General features: G+C 52.3%; 1 protein-coding gene across 3 annotated transcripts; it reads left to right on the top strand.

The window, feature by feature from the left end:
• Positions 1-8,056: 8,056 nt before the first annotated feature.
• Positions 8,057-15,555, top strand: LOC130260361 (uncharacterized). Of its 3 annotated transcripts, none has more exons than XM_056505665.1 (19): positions 8,057-8,349; positions 8,771-8,850; positions 9,044-9,166; positions 9,312-9,391; positions 9,487-9,607; positions 9,903-9,992; positions 10,328-10,432; positions 10,650-10,815; positions 11,660-11,754; positions 12,153-12,302; positions 12,497-12,651; positions 12,989-13,124; positions 13,216-13,335; positions 13,482-13,658; positions 13,850-14,005; positions 14,471-14,572; positions 14,850-14,952; positions 15,226-15,285; positions 15,363-15,555. In XM_056505665.1, the coding sequence occupies exons 1-19, from the start codon at positions 8,226-8,228 to the stop codon at positions 15,500-15,502; spliced, it is 2,283 nt and encodes a 760-aa protein (XP_056361640.1). In that variant the 5' UTR covers positions 8,057-8,225; the 3' UTR covers positions 15,503-15,555. The 3 variants fall into 3 exon arrangements, with proteins under 3 accessions (XP_056361640.1, XP_056361641.1, XP_056361639.1); XM_056505666.1 differs by having other exon boundaries at positions 13,201-13,335; positions 13,850-13,909; XM_056505664.1 differs by having other exon boundaries at positions 13,201-13,335.
• The last annotated feature ends 1,668 nt before the right edge of the window (positions 15,556-17,223 follow it).

Raw genomic sequence — 17,223 nt, 5'->3', positions numbered from 1 at the left:
TTTATTTTGATATTTTTTAGTGTTTTGCAGTGGCTGCTGCTCACTGAGCTTTGTAGGGCCCTGCAGGGGCAGCTGGTTCTGAGGTGGGAGGTTTGAGGGCTGCAGGGGAAGGGCAGGGCTGTCCCTGCCTCCTGCACACCCACCTGCTGGGCCATGGGGTGTGCCAGGGGCTTTGGGTGCCACAGTTTTTGTTGGATCACAGCTCCCAGCTCAAAGCAGCCAGAATCTGAACCTGGTGAAATCTCTTCATTCTCTTGCTGAGTTTCTGTGTGAATTCAGCTTCAGTCACAGGCAGGCAGCTCCTGGGTGATTGGGATTTATGTTGACAGCAACTCTGGGAGCTATAACAACAATCATTATCTATAGATTGGATGTTAGGAAAAAATTCTTCCCTGGGAGGGTGGGCAGGCCTGGCACAGGTTCCCAGAGCAGCTGTGGCTGCCTCTGGATCCCTGGCAGTGCCCAAGGCCAGGCTGGAAGGGGCTTGGAGCATCTGGGACAGTGGGAGGTGTCCCTGCCCATGTCAGGGAGTGGCAATGGATGAGCTTTAAGGTCCCTTCTAATCCAAACCCTTCTGTTTGAGAACTAAATAGACAGAGATGCAGATAATGGATTTGATTATAACTCTGCCAATTTTGGTTTACTCCATCCAGCAGCCCTACCCTGCTCGAGCTCAGTTTCAGTGCTCCTGGTCTCAGTGGTGCTCTGCTATTCTAACCCTGCCTCTCTTGCAGTCTCTTCTATCAATTAACCCAGCATCTGGGAGGGAGGGGAAATTTTAAAACTGAATTATCCTCTTGTATTTTTTTAATATAGGAAACACTTCCTCAGGAGGGGCTGTTTTTCTCTTGCAGAGGGCAATTTATGTGGCTCTGTGCAATGGTGAAATGAAGCCTCAAATTCAATGTTTCCCATGCATCATTGTTAATGTTTCCCTCTGCTAAAATGGGTTTAATTTGATTGACAAAAATTTCTTTACTCTTGTTAGACAGTGAGTTGACAATGGCAAAGTAATCCATAACTAAATCCTTGTGGATTATTCCTGCACTCAGGCTGCCAGCACTCTTGGTATTATTATTTTTACTTTTTCTTTTCTATGAAGATTTTTCCAGCTGCAGAGAACTCAAAGAGGCTGATGTGGTGAATGAGGCACCGAGTTGAGACTCGGGAGGTCTGTGCTCAGCTTCCAGCTCTGTTAATCCTCCTGTAAGCCTTATTGAAAAGGATTCAGCTCCTTTAAATTGCCTTTGCAAAAACTCCAGGTCGAGCTGGAGCCTTCAGGCTTTATCCATGAGCTGATGCACAGAGAGAGGAGAGTTTAACACCTAATTGGAAAATAGGGAGCTCTGTGTTTTAAAAGCATCAAGCTGCAAGTATGTGGCTGGGAGGCAGCCAAGCATTCCATGGGGAGTGGTGGGACTTGCATCTCCCTGGGAAAAGGGTCACTCTGGGGTGGTGATTCACACCTCAGTCCTGACATAGCTGATCCCATACCTGCAGCCCCCCAAAGGCTCTGCTTGACCCACATAGTGGTGATTCCTGTTTGGGGGTGTTGCTTGGAGGGGTGGCTGCTCTGTCTGGCAGCTGAGCTGGGGCACAGTCACTGGGGAACTGGGTGAGGGCTTAAATAGGAGCTTAAATTGTGAGATTCATAGGAAAGTTGCAGCAATAAATAAAATCTCATGAGAAATGGAGTGACGACCTTCTCAGCAAGAAGAAATCCAATCTGCTCAACAAATAAACTTTACAGGTTTGCATTTCCCTTTCCCAAAAAGGTGAGGGCTGCTTAGATTCCTCCTCCCTGGCAAAGTCCTTGGCTGTTCACTGGGTCTGTGCAGGAGCCTTTTGGGTACTTGGAGTTTCCCCCAGCTGAGGGCAGTCCCCAGAGCAGCTCCCAAGGGGGAGAAGCTCTGATGCCCTCTCTGCAGCCCTCACTGTGAATAAGGGACAAGAACTTGGAGACAAAGGCTGAGGTTGCAGTGAGCCAAATGGGCTGTCAGGCTTCCCATGAGCTGCCAAAGGAAAGGGAAGGAAGGTCCAGATTGTGTGATGATGATGTCTGAGGCTCTTCCTGTATCTGCTGGTTCCTGGAGGAAGGAACTGGGTCTCTGCCAGGGTTTGAGTCATCTCCCTATCTCAGCTGTGGTGATGCTCCCTCTGGGCTGCTCTCTGCATGTGGGTGACTTCATGGAGACACCTGGAATCCTGTCCCAGCAGGAGTCATCAGATTCTTACCACCCATAACTGCCCTGTGGCCCTGAGGTGGAGGGCAGAGGGCAGGAAGGAGGAGAAGGCACTGCCTGCAATGTGGAGGCAGTAATGGGGAGAACTGCAAATGGGGTGTGTTTCTTTAGACACTGCTAAGGCACAAATAAATCTGTCCTTCCCTTCCCCTGCACAGGGCCCAGGTCCTGTCTCCCTTTGGTTCCTGTGGCACTGCAAGAGCACAGGGAGGGCTGGAGGATGTCCCTAAAGGGTCACATCTGCCCCTGCCCCTTGTATGGCAGCTCTGGATTTCCTGTTTGCTCCTCCTGCTGGGTTATGATGAGCTGGGCTGTGGGGACAGGCCTTGCATCACTGGTGACTCAACACCCCTCTGAGTCATGGCATTAATATTCCAGAGTGAATTAGCACATGGGTAGGAGTGTGTACATGGGCCAGGAGAAAGTTATTCAGCAGTGATTTGGTAAAGGAGCTGCTCTCATTAGCAGAGTGGTGTAAACATCATTTTCACATTTGGGGAACTACTGAAGTATTTCTATAGGCCTGAAGGAAAAGTCTGCTGGAGAACAAAAATACAAAATTAATTGCAAGGCATGTGGGTCTTCTACCATGAAGTACAACAACCCTGATCTGTGACTGTAATGATTATGAGTGCAAGTTATTAAAATAGTTTTAATGTAAAAAGAAATTGCATTTATCATGGAGGGAACACTACACTTGGCTGGAGAAGATAAAAGTGTCTGTGTTCAATATACATCAACAGCAATTCTTAAAACATTTTTGAGGACCACTCAAGATTTAGCGTGTTTGAAATGCTGCTCCTCCATTGCAAGTATTTCTACAAAGGCTTGTGCAGCTCTGAGTTGGTATGTGTGTAAAATCCTTCAGTGGTTTGGCGCCCCTGTGACTCACTTTTGAGTCATCAACTTGAGCACCTGCTTAAGTTTTGAGTAGAGATCAGACTCATTCTTACCTTTTACAGAAACCCCAGTGGCCTGATGAAGTGAGGTCATCACTGAGAAAGTGTTGCATCCTTAGAGGATGTGTTATCCTTATTATCCTTTTAGATTCATTACTCCATCCTCAGAGCATGTCACCCAATTTTTTCCAGCTGAATGTATTTCTTGTTAATTTTAATCTCCTTAAAGTGTTTGTTTTGTATTCCTGCCCCTCAAAGGGGTGTTGCATTCTGCCATTTGTGCTTTTGTTAATTTGCTGTCCCATCTTTAATCTCTGTTTTCCCTCAGCCTCTGAATTTGAGATGAAACAAGTCTTTCCAATATTATATGGTTAAGAAAATAAGTTGGTCTCCACAGATTCACCTGCTCTTGTAAAGCCACAGGTTTGTTCCAGAAGACACATTCTGCTGATAAACAACTGCCTCTGGCACCCCAGGCTGGGCTGAGCAGGTCTCAGCTGCTGTCACCTCCTCAGTGGCTGTGATTTTCATTTGTGGGGCTCTGGTACAGCTGCCACCTGTGTTTGGGACCCTCACTCTATTTGTGTCCCTGCTGGTGTACTGGTTGAGCTGGTCCATGGCTCTTTCTGTGGGTGCAGCCGTGAAAGCTCAGGGACACATTTCAGCTCAGCCATGGAGAGCTGATCTTGTTGGGAAGGGCCAAACAGGGGCAAGTCTGCTGGAAGAGTCTTTCCCCTGTGATTGGACATGTTTGAACAAAAACCTACCAGAAAGTGGGAGCAGGTTCTGGGAAGTGAAGTTATTGTTCTGCCTATGTTGTTTGTGTTGGCTCTTATCATGACCTTTTCTCCTTTTTACTTGCCAAGGACTGAAGTTGTGATTCTTCTATTACTGTATTTATGAAAGTGATCTGATAAAGAGTATTTTTTTCTTTGAGGTAATGCTTACCTCATTGCTTGCAGAAGATTTGCAGATTAATGATTACAAAGTTATAATGTGAGGAAGTGATTTTGATCTCTAGTGACTAATGTGTTGAATAATTATTTTTTTTCCTTGTACATGAGTCAGTACAGACATGGTGATGCTCTGCTATGAAGAACTGCAAACACAGGTGGTTCCCCTGCATTTCAGGGTGATGGTATGATTAATATTAGAAAGCTTGGGTTGGAAGGGACATTAAAGCCCATCCAGTTCCACCCCCTGCCATGGGCAGGGACACCTTCCACTACCTCAGGCTGCTCCAAGGCCATCAAACTTCTCTGAATCCCCCAGTCAGGATCCTCCCAGTTAAACCCAGCTCCTGCAAACTGGAGATGCTCCCCATGAGCTCTGGAAGGCTCTGCTGTCCCAGCTGACAGCAGTGCTGCCACAGAAGTGAGTGGCATCTTCCCTGGCTGAGCCAGATAGCTGCTCTATGGAGACAAGAACTCCTTTCATGTTACATCCCTGCTCAGTGTGGGTTTTCTACCTGTGACTGCCAAAATGGTGAGGGGAAGAGGGGAAGTGAGGGAAATGTCTCAAGCTTTCAAAGCCCAAAGCAGTACATACTGAATCCCATTCAGCTCTGCTGAGAAGGGTTTACCTGGAAAGCCTTTAGAAAGCCCAAGAAGGCAACAAAACAATTACACAAAGACAAACTGTTTTCTTCCTAGCAATGATCTAATTATCAAAAAGGGAACTTTCAGTTCTGTTACTCCTCAGGCTTGGGAAGAGCAGGTAAAGCCAAAGCTGATTAGAAGAGCACAACTCACGTTTCTCTAACAGCAGCTTCCAATTTCACCTCCTGTTTTCCCTGGAAAGCAAGGAGAGTCTTGTTTCTTTTGGACATAATACGTTTGGGAGATGCCCAAACATTTTAATTTTTCAGTTTTCTATCTTGTTTAAATAGGGAAGCAGTGCTGTTGCATGGTGGGAGATGCTTTACCATCATAGCTGGTGACTGAAGCATGTGGGGCTGGATGTGCTTTGGCAAAAATTTTTGGCTGAGTTTTGGGCCAGGAGAGAGGTGTGGAGCTCAGGGGTATTTGGTTTTGGTCCATATCACCCCAGTGCACAAACTGTCATGGGCTGTGCTTTCACAGGTGTGGATGTGTTTGTGCATGTGCTCCTGAACCAAAAGCCTGCTGGTTTAAAGACAATCCCCCAAGACTCCCACAGAGGCTCCCTGTGGTGCCTGGAAGTGGTTCTGGGGTTTTCTCTCTGGTTGAAGCTGCAGCCTCTCTCACCCTCCTGGCCTGTCCTGCTGGCACCTCCGCAGGTCACTGGATGGGGACAGGAGGAATAAGAGGCACAAGACAAACTCTGAAGGAGCTGGAGGGTTTTGGCCTGTCCTTTGCAGGATGTTGAGATGGAGGTGAGTCCCAAGAGCCAGATGCCCCCACTGCCCTTGCTGGAGAGCCTGTGGAGATACAAAGGTGATGGTTCCGATGAGCAGCAGAGGTGACAATTCCTCCCTGGAGCCCATTGATTTGGGAGTGTGCTCCTATTTTCAAATTGCTGTTTCCTGTGGAGATATTCCCCCTGCCTCCCACACTGCCAAAGGAGTGACTGTATTATGTGAACCTCTGCTGTGGAGTGAGGAAATGTTTGAGTTCCCCCTTGATCTTCTCACACTCACTGCACAAAGCAGGGTGAGTGCTCTGTGTTAGCCCCTCACAGCAATGTTGGATACATCTGCTACAAAAGGTGTTTAAACAAACATCAGTGGTTCTGCAAGAAACCTGACACAGCCATGCCACTGAGGTTTAACTCTATCAACACCAGGATAAAAAGGAAAGTTAAACAAACTAAAAAAGATGTATCTGAAATTCTTTATGGATGGGTTGTAGCCCAGTTAGCTGGAGCTTGGTGGAAAATGAGTTGTGCAGCAGACAGCCATGGGATGGAGTGTTGTGGTTTTAGGATTATGTTGCTGGAAGTCTTTCAGTAGATGAAGCTGCTTCAATGGTGCCTTTCCAGGGATGAGGTGTTCTCCATCAGAGCTTGCAATCTCTATCCATTCTTCATGATGAGTTACGGGCCTTTATTTTTAGTCCCCTTTTCTCCCCCCACTGTCCTGGATGCACAGAGGTGAAAGCATGGCATGATTTATTCATTCAGCTGCTCTCAGCTGGTCCTGAGATACATGAAAAAGACTCATTAGACTGGGGAGGATCCTGGAGTCCACAAACTATTTGAGAAGTTTAAAAAATCAAACTGAAGCAAAACTTCAATTTTCCATATTCCTTCCCTTCTTTTTTAGTGAGACAGCCTATGTCTGTTAGAAGGAGAACTTCTGTCCCTTCCAAAGCTCATGGCTTTTCAAAATCTGTATTTTCATGAGCAATGGATATTTTTCAGAATGGGTATGAATATTTCACCTTGACTCCTCAGCAGTTACTGGTGGCCACTTGCCCTGCATTCCTCTGCTTCACCCACCTGCAGACTCCTCCTCTCTGGGTGTTTCACACTCCAGGCAAGGGGAGCAGCCATCCCTAGTACAGGATCTCTCAGGAGTTTAACATCTCTAATGTGCTATAACACTCCACATGCTGCTCAGGTTTTTAATTACATCATGATGATTAGCAGTCCAGAAAATCACTTGAAACCAATTAAATAATGTGCACCTAACTGAAGACTGCTGCAGGCTCTGGGGGATGCTTCAGAGCAGTCACAGTTGATTGGGTTTTAAACAGGCCCTCTTCCCCTCCCTGTAAATTATTTACCTACTTCATTATTTTCCAACTCCAACAGTAATTGTTTTTTTATAGGTTTAGTAAAGCTGCTAACATTAGTGGCAGCAGTAAAATTTTCTCCTGTATGTGTCCATGTCTGAGTCAAGAACCTAAAGTGAGCTGTGGCTTTCCTGACCCCTGAATCACTGCCTGTGATTTTAATGCTCTCATGCAGAGGTAGCACAGGTTCTGCTGCCCAACCTCCCCCTGAGTAAATCAGCCCTGCAGCCCAATCTGGCCTTGGAATGGAGCAGCAGCTGATGATGCACTTGAGATCATCACTATTAAATATCCAAACCTCTCCAGGAGCAGGCAGTGGGATTGAGAAGGGCTTAGAGCAAAAGGTGCTTTTCTCCTCCATTTTTTTCCAATATGTAAATACTTTTGCATGAATAAAGGTCCAGGGGCAGATGTCCCTGTCCCTGACCAAGGGAGCTGGGAGCAGCTGTAATGCCCAAGTGGAGGCTCTTTCCTCTCAACCTGCAGCTGCCAAATAAACTGGCTTGGCTGCTCTTGCAGCCATGGAGACCCCCAGCTCAGAGCAGCCAGAAAACCCTCCTGGTCACCTTCCTGTGCAGAACCACCTGGAACTGTGCCTTGTGCCAGGATTTATTTTTACAGGTGTTCAGCCACACATACAAGCTGGTAGAAAAAATCAAGGGGAGGGGACACCCCATGTTCTCTGTGGGAGAATCTGCTCATCCCTTCTGGGTCCCCTACACAGGGCTGTGAGGGCTGCTCCCAGACCAGTGTCCAACTGTCCCTCCTCTGTCCTTGCAGCTTGGTGGAGAATGTGTTGGAAGACAAAACCTGTTTCTCCAGTGTCTTCTTGCTTCCCTCAGAAAGGGAAATGCCACACCAGAGTGCTGCCCTCTACACCAAGGTAAGTGCTGGCTGAGCTCCAGGAGCCTCCAGTCCCTCTGGGCTGCTCCCTGCTCACCCTGTGCTGCCCCATGACCAGGGGCTGGCTGAGGTCTTGGTGTTGCTTTCTCACCCTGGTGGCTCTGTCCCCCTCTCATGGGGCTGGCAGGGGACACCCTGCCCTTCCCTGCCTGGGTGGTGGGTCACTGGGACCATTGCTGGGGACAGGTCCCATGCCAACAAGCACTGGGACCCATTGCTGGAGGCAGGTGCTGTGTCACAGTGGGGCCCTTTGTGACACCCCACTACAACCCTGTGGTCAGCCTGGCTGCTGCCCACGGTGGAGGTGACAGGCAGGAGCCTGGAGCTGACATTGAGCCCCCCAGTGCAGCCCATGTCTTGCCCCACCACCCCTGACAGCCCTGTGGGGCTGAAGTGTTTTGCCAAAGCTTCCCACAACACCACCCCAACACCCACCTCAGGATCCCCCACATCATCTACCCCACAGGATGGAGGAGAAACCCCCTGCCCCCCCCAGGGAGGCCTGGGAGGAGGACAGCTCTTCCCAGGACAGCAACTCTTCGCAGCCCCAGCTCTTCTACGACACAAGCACGATGCAGCCACTGCAGCTTGGTGAGCGAGGGGCTGGGCAGGGCTGGGGCCAACAGCACACCCTGCATGATGCCAGGATCGTGTTTTCCTGGCACGATCACAACAGCGTCCTGGGGGACAGGCAGGAGGTCACCTGAGTGCCAGGGCAGCTCAAGGCTGGATGCCAGCCCCAGCACAGCCTCTCCCAAGAAAAAAAAACAGAGCAGAGGGGTTCCAGGGCATGGGCAGTAAGGAGCAGTGGGACTCTGGATCTTTCCTGCCCAAGGAACTGAGGCCTTTCCAGCTCCAGCAGAGCAGCTCCTCTGCCCATCACCTCCAGCCATGAGCTGCTCAGGAAAAAGGCTGTGCCAGGGGCATGGGCACAGGGCTGGTGGAGGGTAGATCTTGGCTCTCTCCTGTGCCCAGAGCCCCTGCAGCCCTCCCTGCTCTTCCCCTCTGGCAGATGCCAGCTGGTTGCCTATATACAAAGAATCAGAGGAAGCTGTGGATTTCATCGTGGCGTTTTTCAGCAGGCTTGACAAGGTAACAGTGGCCAGCTGGACAGTGGCTGTGCTGGCATTTGCTGGCAGGGGCCTTGCTGGGCTGTTGGAGGGATGCTGGCTGGGCAGAGCTGCCTTTCTCACAGGGCACTGCACCCCCAGTGCTCCAGTCCTGCTGGCTGTGTCCATCCTCCCTCCCACACTCCTTGTTTGTCTCTCTGTCTCCTGCCTGCCAGGACTTGCACAAGTTCACATTTCTGAAGAGCACCTATGTCCTGTGCAAAACTGCCTTGAAACACGGCATGACCCAGGGCCTGGATTTATTCTGCCAAACATGTGAAGTGGTAGAGAATATCAAGGTGAAGGGACGGGCACATCCCATCTGGTGTTCTGGGGATGGGCACAAGCACCCCTGGCACTGGCACCCTGTGTGGACAGTGCTTGGGTGGGTCAGGGACTGGAGGCACTGCGTGCTGCCAGCTCCATCCTGGTTGTGTTGTGCAGGAGCTCCTGGAAAAGGAGCCAAGGGACCGTCTGTCCTCACACATCCGGTACCTCGCCATGATTACCATCGATGAATTATGGTGGGCCCCCTCCCCAGAGCTCTGAGTCCCCTGCACGAGGCTGTGGGGGCTGCTCCCAGCACCAGTTTCCAACTGTCCCTCCTCTGTCCTTGCAGCTTGGTGGAGAATGTGTTGGAGGGCAAAACCAAAAGCCTCCTCTCTGCCTGTTTCTCCAGTGTCTTCTTGCTTCCCTCAGAAAGGGAAATGCCACACCAGAGTGCTGCCCTCTACACCAAGGTAAGTGCTGGCTGAGCTCCAGGAGCCTCCAGTCCCTCTGGGCTGCTCTCTGCTCACCCTGTGCTGCCCCATGACCAGAGTCTGAGGCAGGCTGAGGTCTTGGTGTTGCTTTCCCACCCTGGTGGCTCTGTCCCCTTCCCATGGGCCTGGCTGCTCTGTCCCCAGCAGTTTGTGTATCCCTGTGTCTCTCCTGCGCAGTCCAGCTGTTCTCAGGCACTGACAGCTCAGATCAGTCTCCTGGGCATGGGGGAAAGAGCAGCAGAATGACAGGCACTGCTCTGTGTTGTGTTTGCAGACCCTGAAATCCATGGACAAAATGCTGAGGACAGTGGTGCTCAGCTTTCCTGTCTCCAGTGTCAGCAAGGAGCTGCAGGACATCTTTGAGGTGTGGCACAAGCAGAGTGGGGGTCCCAGGGCTGTTCCTCACAGGAGGGAAGGAGTTGCCTAGCCCAGTGCTGAGTATGGTGTGGGAAGGGTGTTCACCTCCTGTGAGGAAGCAGGGGCTGGCACCAGGCTCCTCTGAAGCACAGTGGCTGCAGAGGGTGGCACCTGCCTGGCCAAAAGGTTGTCCTGGGACCTTTGTGCAGGCCTGTGAGGGACACCAGGGACAGGGACTGCAGGCTTTGTGTGAGGTCAGAGGAAGCCGTGAGGGATGGTACAAAGCTGGCCCAGGACAGAGCTGTGTTTGCTCTTGGTGCTCACTGGCTTGTCTCATCCCAGCTGCTGCTGGAATTCACCAAATCCCAGAGGGAAGTTGTGCGGGACAGAGCTGTGGGGAGGATTGGTATCCTGACCAATTTGCTGTCCAGCTATTCCACTCTGAAGGTAAGGACCAGGCACCCTCCAGCCAGGCTGTGTTCCCTCCCTGCCACTCTCCATGCCAGGGCTGCTCTCTTCCCAGCTGGTTGCTCCAAGAGATGGGGCCATAGAGCCCTGCCAAGCCCAGGTTCACTGGGAATCCAGCCCTGGGCACACTCTTGGGTACAGGTGCTTGGCCCAGCTTCCTTCTCTTAGCCCTTCTTCTCATGCCTCCCTCAACCAGGCCTCTGTCAACATTGGAAGAGACACTTCTGGACCCATCTGCCCTGAGGACATCTCAGTCCCAGCCATAGGAAGGCTGGTGGGACGTCTCATTCTTTTCCGATATTCCAATGAACAAACAAGCTATACAGCTTTCCATGCTCTTTTTTCCCTTGCTGAATTCCTCTGTAAGTAAAAAGGCAAGAGCAGCTGTGGCTTTCATCCCTGTGCACACAGACCTCTCTTGATAGATCTGCTTCCTGACCTCCTTTGCCCCTCCCAGTGCTTCCCAGAGCATCCCAGCTGTCACTCTGCTGCAGAAGCTGAGTGCTCACCTCAGGTCTGGGATCTGTTTGTTACTGTTCTCTTTCCCCTGCTTCCTTTCAGGACATTGAGCCCTGCTGGCTTGTGGCCCCCACAGCCAAAGCTCAAATTGACTCCCAGGTCCCAAAGCTGAGTCCTCCCCATTAGAGAAGAGCAGATCCATCACCCTGCCTGGTGCCTCTTGCCTATAGCAAGAAGCTCTTCCTGACGCCCTCCAGAAATCTTGACTGATTCTGTTCTGCTGTCTTGCAAGCAGACCTCAGGGTGGTTTTGTGGCCATTACAGGCCCAGGAAGAATCTTAAAGGATTTTTCCAGTCTGGATTTCTCAGGCTCGGCTGGGATTTTTCCCAAGCTAGAGCCTCTTTCTCTACTGTAAACATAAGAGAAAGAATCATAACAAAAGATAAACACCTGCTGGATCCATGAGCCTGGGACAAGAGGTGTTTCCTTCCCTGACCAATGAACTGTCTGTATTTTGTTTTTCACTAAGTGTCTTATATAAATTAATGGCTTCCTTCAATAAACTGCTCTTTCTTGTTCTTTCTTACACCATGCAAGAGAGTGCCATGTTACTGTGTCCTTTCACTGCTCCATAACCCCCTATACAGTAACATTTGGAGATTCCACCGAGATCAACATGGTTTGATGACCTTGCTGGCAAAGCAGCTCTGTCTTACTGACTCTTGTGTGTTTGCCCTGCTCTTCAGACAAGGCAAGGCCAAGGGATGGGTCAGACCAATTCACTTGGGAAGCTGTGACCACGTCGTCGCTGTGTTCCCTGAGCACCAGAGACTGTACCCAGGTAATGATCCCCCTCCTTGCTGGGATTCTTGTCCATGGCATCAGCAGGGCACTTGTGTCAGCAAAGGGACCCAGAATCAGTGGGGCTGTTGGGGCCTCACTGTCCTGGAGAAAAGGTTCCTGCCATCCCTGAGCAGGGACAAGACATGGGCTGCACTCTGGTGTCCTGGCAGCAGCTCCAGCCCCAGCAGCAGCCCCAGCCCTCCTGGCCCCCAGCAAGCCCCTAGTTCTCTGTAGGGCCAGCCATGAGCCCCCCTCCCCGATGTGGAGTCCCTCTCTCCTCACCCTCTTCCACGCAGGGACTGCAGGCACTGCTGCCAGCACTGCCAGGAGCTCCTGCCCAGCCAAGCAGCACCATCAGGGCACTCAGTGGCACGTCTTCCTCCCTTCCTGCTGCAGGCCTTTGGGAAATACCTCCATTCTAGAGAGAGGACAGATGTCATCCTCGAGGCCATTGAGGCAATGAGAGATGCCAGCATCCTTGACAAGCAGGTACCCAGCAGCATGCTGGATGTGGCCATGGAATACCCCGACTTCTGGCTGACAGATGTGAGTGCCTTGGGGCTGGACTGCGCTGATCTTCAGCCCTGCCAGGCCTTGCTCCTCCCTCCATCCCTTCCTCACAAATCCAGGTGACTTGGGCACCTGAAGCTGTCTGAGGGCGGCAGAGAGGAATGGGAAGGGCAGCTGAGGACGTGGCTGTACTCCAGTTGCAGTGCCATCCTCACCTATATCCTCTCCAGGTGCCAAAAATAGTGAACTGCATCCTAGAAAACCTGCCATACATCACCACAGAGTCAGGCTATAGGACAGTTGAGTCACTGTTTCTCCTGATGACTCATAACTATGGCTCAGCAGTGGTCATCAGCCTGTGTGAGATGGCTCTTCAACAAGACAGGTACTGGCCCTGACAATCTGAAGGGCTTGCTCCACGTGGGGAGAGAGACCCTGAGACTCTGTGGGTGCCAGATCCAAGGAATGCTTCAGGACATCCCATGGAGGCAGGCTCTCCATCTCACAAACCTTTCCAGCTCTCTGGTGTGTTGGCTGGGCCCCCAGCAGCCAAAGCCAGCCAAGCCAGCCCAGAGCCAGCTCAGTGCTCCCAGCCCAGCAGAGAATTCCCTCAGCCCTGTCCTGCCTCCTGCAGGGCCCCTGGGGACCCCCAGCACGGGCTCTGCTCCGTGGGGCTGCTCCTGGCCACGGCGCCGTGGCTGAGGCAGCCCCCTGGCTTCCAGCGGTGTGCAGGAGCTGTGCAACACTCTGTCCTCCATGCCAGAGATTCTGAAGGGGGTCATAACAGAGTTTGCTACCTTGTTCCGGAACCAGTGGTGCAACCCTCCCAGAGAAGGCAGCCTCATCTCTCACAGAGCTGTGAGTTCCCAGAAAAGCCCTCACCCCTTTCTGTGAGCCCTCTGCCAGCACCTCAGGGCTGTGGTTGTTCCTTCAGCCGTCCTCGGGGCAGATTGACTTGGAGGAGTTGGGTGACAAGCACAATGTCTGGAGTGATCAGGGACATCCTGATGTGGTGATGGCCTTCCTGATGCTGGAAGTCCTCGTTGGGCTGTCGGAGAGAGCCGAGATGGTGAGCAGGGTGGCACAGGGACTGTGAATGAGGATGTGGGGCGACTGCTCCAGAGCCCCTCCCTGCTGTGAGGGGCCTGGGTGGCTGCCCTGGGAGGTCTCCAGACACAGCCTTTTCCGAAAATGGAAACCCTCTTCTTCATAAAGGCAAAAGAAATTGAAGCCTTCCTGCCAAGCCTGATGAAAATACTGGAAGTTGGCAGTGAAGAAGAGAAGCTGAAGATCGTTGTGGTCTTCCGAAACGTCCTGGGCCAGATGAAGAAGTCCAAGGCCAGCTCCATGGCTGTGGCGCTGGTGGGGAAGATCCTGCCCCTCTCTGACTCGGTGAGGCTGAGTGGGAGCCCGGGCCCCGCAGACGGGCCCTGCCCTCAGAGCAGCACTCGGGCAGGCCCAGCCCTCCTGCAATGGGCCAGTGCTGCCTGGGCCGCTCTGGAACCTGAGCTGGGCATCGGCCTCACTGCAGCCACGGGCACGGAGCCGCTGTTGCAGAGCTCACCCTGCCCCCTTCCCAGCAGGAGTGCGGCCGGCTGCGAGAGCTCTCCCTCTGGCTGCTCAGAGACCTGCTGAGGTCCGTGGTGAGTAGGGATGAGAGGAGCATGAGGAGGGAGATTCAGAGGGCACTGATCCCGCTCCTCTTCCGTCTGAACGACCAGCTGCCCAGCGTGGCCAAGGTGTGCATCTGAAGGCTGAGCACTGCTATGGGGGGACTGACACCTCCCAGGGATTCTGGGCACTGGGGCATGGGCTGCTCACACTGGGCAGGGCTCCCCCAGTGCAGCCCTGGGAAGGGCTCCTGTGGAACCAGCACAAGCAGGGTGCACAAGGTGGCTCAGCCATTTTCAACATTTCCTGCCTGCTCCAGCAGGGCTTGGCAGCAGCCCATGGACACTGAGGCAGCACCTGAGGCCTGAACATTTGTGCTCCAGAAGCCCAGAGGCTTCTCAGCTTCCCCACAAGTGTCAAGGGCCAGGGCTTCAAGCCTCAGTCAGTCACCCAGACCTGTCCCCAAGAGACTCCAAGACATTCAGGCTAGGACAAGTCACAGCTTCCTAAGGGTGGGATGACTGCAGGAATAAAGCCAAGAGGTTTCTTTGCCCAGGCCCTGGTGCCACCTCTGAGCTAATGCTGTTCTGCAGGCCTCTGGGGAAGCCCTTTTTGCTGCTGCAGAGCTTCTCAAATGGAAGGAGCTCAAGCACCTGCTGCAGAAAGAGCGGATGTGGGAGCTTGGAGAATGCTTGGTAAGGACAAGGCACAGGGCCCTTGGGTGAGGGCTGTCCCTGCCCTGTGTCTGTCCCCATGAGACCCAGGGGAGCAGAGGCTGCTTGCAGGGCAGGGCAGGACCTGGAGGACCTTGTTCCTGTTCTTGAGAACATAGCCCCAGGGGCTCCTCTCCAGGCCCCTTGCTGTATCCAGCCGGAGAGGGGCTCAGCAATGAGGGGTGCTGGCAGGAGGGACTGCTCCAGCCAGTTGGGGGGCTGTGTGACAGCCTGGAGACATCCCTGGTGCTCCCTGCAGTTGATGAAGAAGAGGAGCAGGGCTGAAGAGTACATGGAACAGAGCCTGCCCTACCTGAGGGACCCTCAGTCCTCCGTGCGCCTGGCGGCCGTCAGGTTCCTGGGTGAGTCACAGCCCCTGGCCCCTTCTGGGCCAGCCTGGCCATGTCCCTGCACTGCACTGGCATCAACCCTGTGGCTACCCCAACCACCCTGTGCAGAGCCTCAGCCTCCCTGTGCCCCCTTCCACAAGCTCAGCTGAGTGGCCACCTTGCCCTGTCCCACTCCCCATGGTGCTGGTGGCCCCTGGGTCAGCCCTGCAGAGGGGAAGGGTGGCAGGGTGGGGTCACCCTACTGGGAGCACCCTGGAGCAGGGACTGACAGAGCTCTGTGCCCAGGGAGCGCCACCAGGCACATGAGGGACCAGGATTTAGAGACTCAGGCTCATATCCTCAGTGGTGAGTGGTCTGTGGGGAACCCGGGGGATCTCTGCAGACACACAGCTTCACCTTGGCTCTGTTTCTTTTGGTCCCAGCCCTTCAGCCCTTGGAGACAGACAGGGATATCTCTGTCAGTTCCCTGGCAGCCCACACGGGCTCCATCCTGAGAGCTCCAAGGGTGCAGCGGCGAAGATCTTGGGTCATCCTACAGACGCTGTGCTGCTGGTGCCGGTGAGCTCAGCAGAGCTGCAGCTTTCTGTGGATTAATAAAGGTGGAAAAACACACCCAAGCCCATGGTATCCTTCAGATGTCTGGTGCCCTGAGCATGCTGAGCAGACTGTGTCTTTCTTGGCCTGTCCTACAGGCAGTAGGATGCTTCCTCCTCACACCCCTGCCATCCCAGAATGCCCCACTTGGCCCCAAATTACAGGCACAGGGCTCCAGGTTTTGTGCAGAGGGACAAAAATTGCACCCCTGCTACCCCAAAATGTTCCTGTGGACCTTGAATTGTATCTGCAGAGCCCCACAGTGTCCTTGACAGACTCCAAATTCCATTCCATGTATTCCAAAGTGCCCCACTGAGTCCTGGAGTGCAGTGGGACCCCAAATGGTCTCTGGCAGCAGCACTAGGTACGGAATCATGAGGCTTGAAGCTGGAAATGAGTGATGCACGCTTTTTAAAATGTGGCATCTCTTTGTTTTCCACCAAAACAAACCTCATCCACACACTGGGGAAAGCCTCCAGCTCCCCACCACACATCTCCAACAATGAGGAGGTGATGCCATCCCCAGGCACTGGGATAAATAGCAGAGGGTTTGAAGAGAGAGAAGGAATGGGCAGCTGGGGCACCTGGGGAAGGAACCAGCGTGTCCCTGCCCTGGTTTTGTTTAAGGGACAGAATGTGTACAGGCTGTGGGGTTTGGGTCTTTTCACCAGTGCTGCTGTTACCAAAACCCTCCAAAATCGTCAGGATAAAGACTCCCTATAACACTGTCTTTGAGTGTTAGAGAGTAAGGTGTTGCTTTATTTTTGGCCAACAGGTGGCTGACAAACTCTGGCCTCTGCACTGATGCCAATACAGAAATTTTCCACTTATTTATACATTCTTAGCAAACAGAGAAATTAACACTCATTGGTTCTAATTAGCTCAATTAATTAGTATTCTGTCCTCTACTGGTTATTGATTTCTCACTCTTCATGCTACTTTGCAACACATTTTTTCATCCTTTTATTCTCTTTTTCTTGGATTGGAAGTCTCCAGCTTTGCAGGCCTTCATCTCCTCTGTATCTTCTTGTTGATTGTTTTCCCTTGCTGTGCCTCAGCTGTTCTGTAAGTAGTAGAGTTGTCATGCTTTGTTGCTTAATATTAAATCTAACTTTAGCTCATACCCTTGCCAGTGATATTTTAAGTGATCTCAAATCTCTCATTCTTAGCACCCAGGTGAGGGGCAGCACTGTGAGCCAGCTGCTCAGGGGTGTCAGGGGACCCCTCTGCTCCCTGGCTGGTCAGCTCAGGGGTCTCTGGCAGGTCCCCAGCCCCTGCTCTGTCCCCAGTGTCCCTCTCCTGCAGAGCAGGATGGCCATCAAGTGGCTGCTGCCGGGACTGGCACAGGAGCTTTTCATCCCAGGCTGCTCCAGGAGAGCTTGCAAAATCCCAGTCCTGTTCTGGAGGGAGTGGCAGCCAGCAAAGGGCTGCCTCTATCCCAATCGCTGGGCCAAAATCAAATCAGTTGCTGAGGGTTCATCTGGTTCTTCCTCTCCTGTGCTTCTCCAGGAAAGCTGCTGCTCCAGGTGTAAAGGGAGAGCAATCCCTGCTCTAAGCATATTGTCTGCTCTGGAGATCAGCTGTGTTGGAGTTGAGCTGCCAGGGACTTCCATCAGCTCAAATTATTGATTCATATCTGCATATATATGTATATATAAAATTAGAAAAAACCCTAAATATTTGCTTGAT

The sequence above is a fragment of the Oenanthe melanoleuca genome, chromosome 18, assembly GCF_029582105.1.
Source record: "Oenanthe melanoleuca isolate GR-GAL-2019-014 chromosome 18, OMel1.0, whole genome shotgun sequence".
In the NCBI taxonomy this organism is placed as follows: domain Eukaryota; kingdom Metazoa; phylum Chordata; class Aves; order Passeriformes; family Muscicapidae; genus Oenanthe; species Oenanthe melanoleuca.
This window is presented reverse-complemented; position numbering and strand designations above follow the sequence as displayed.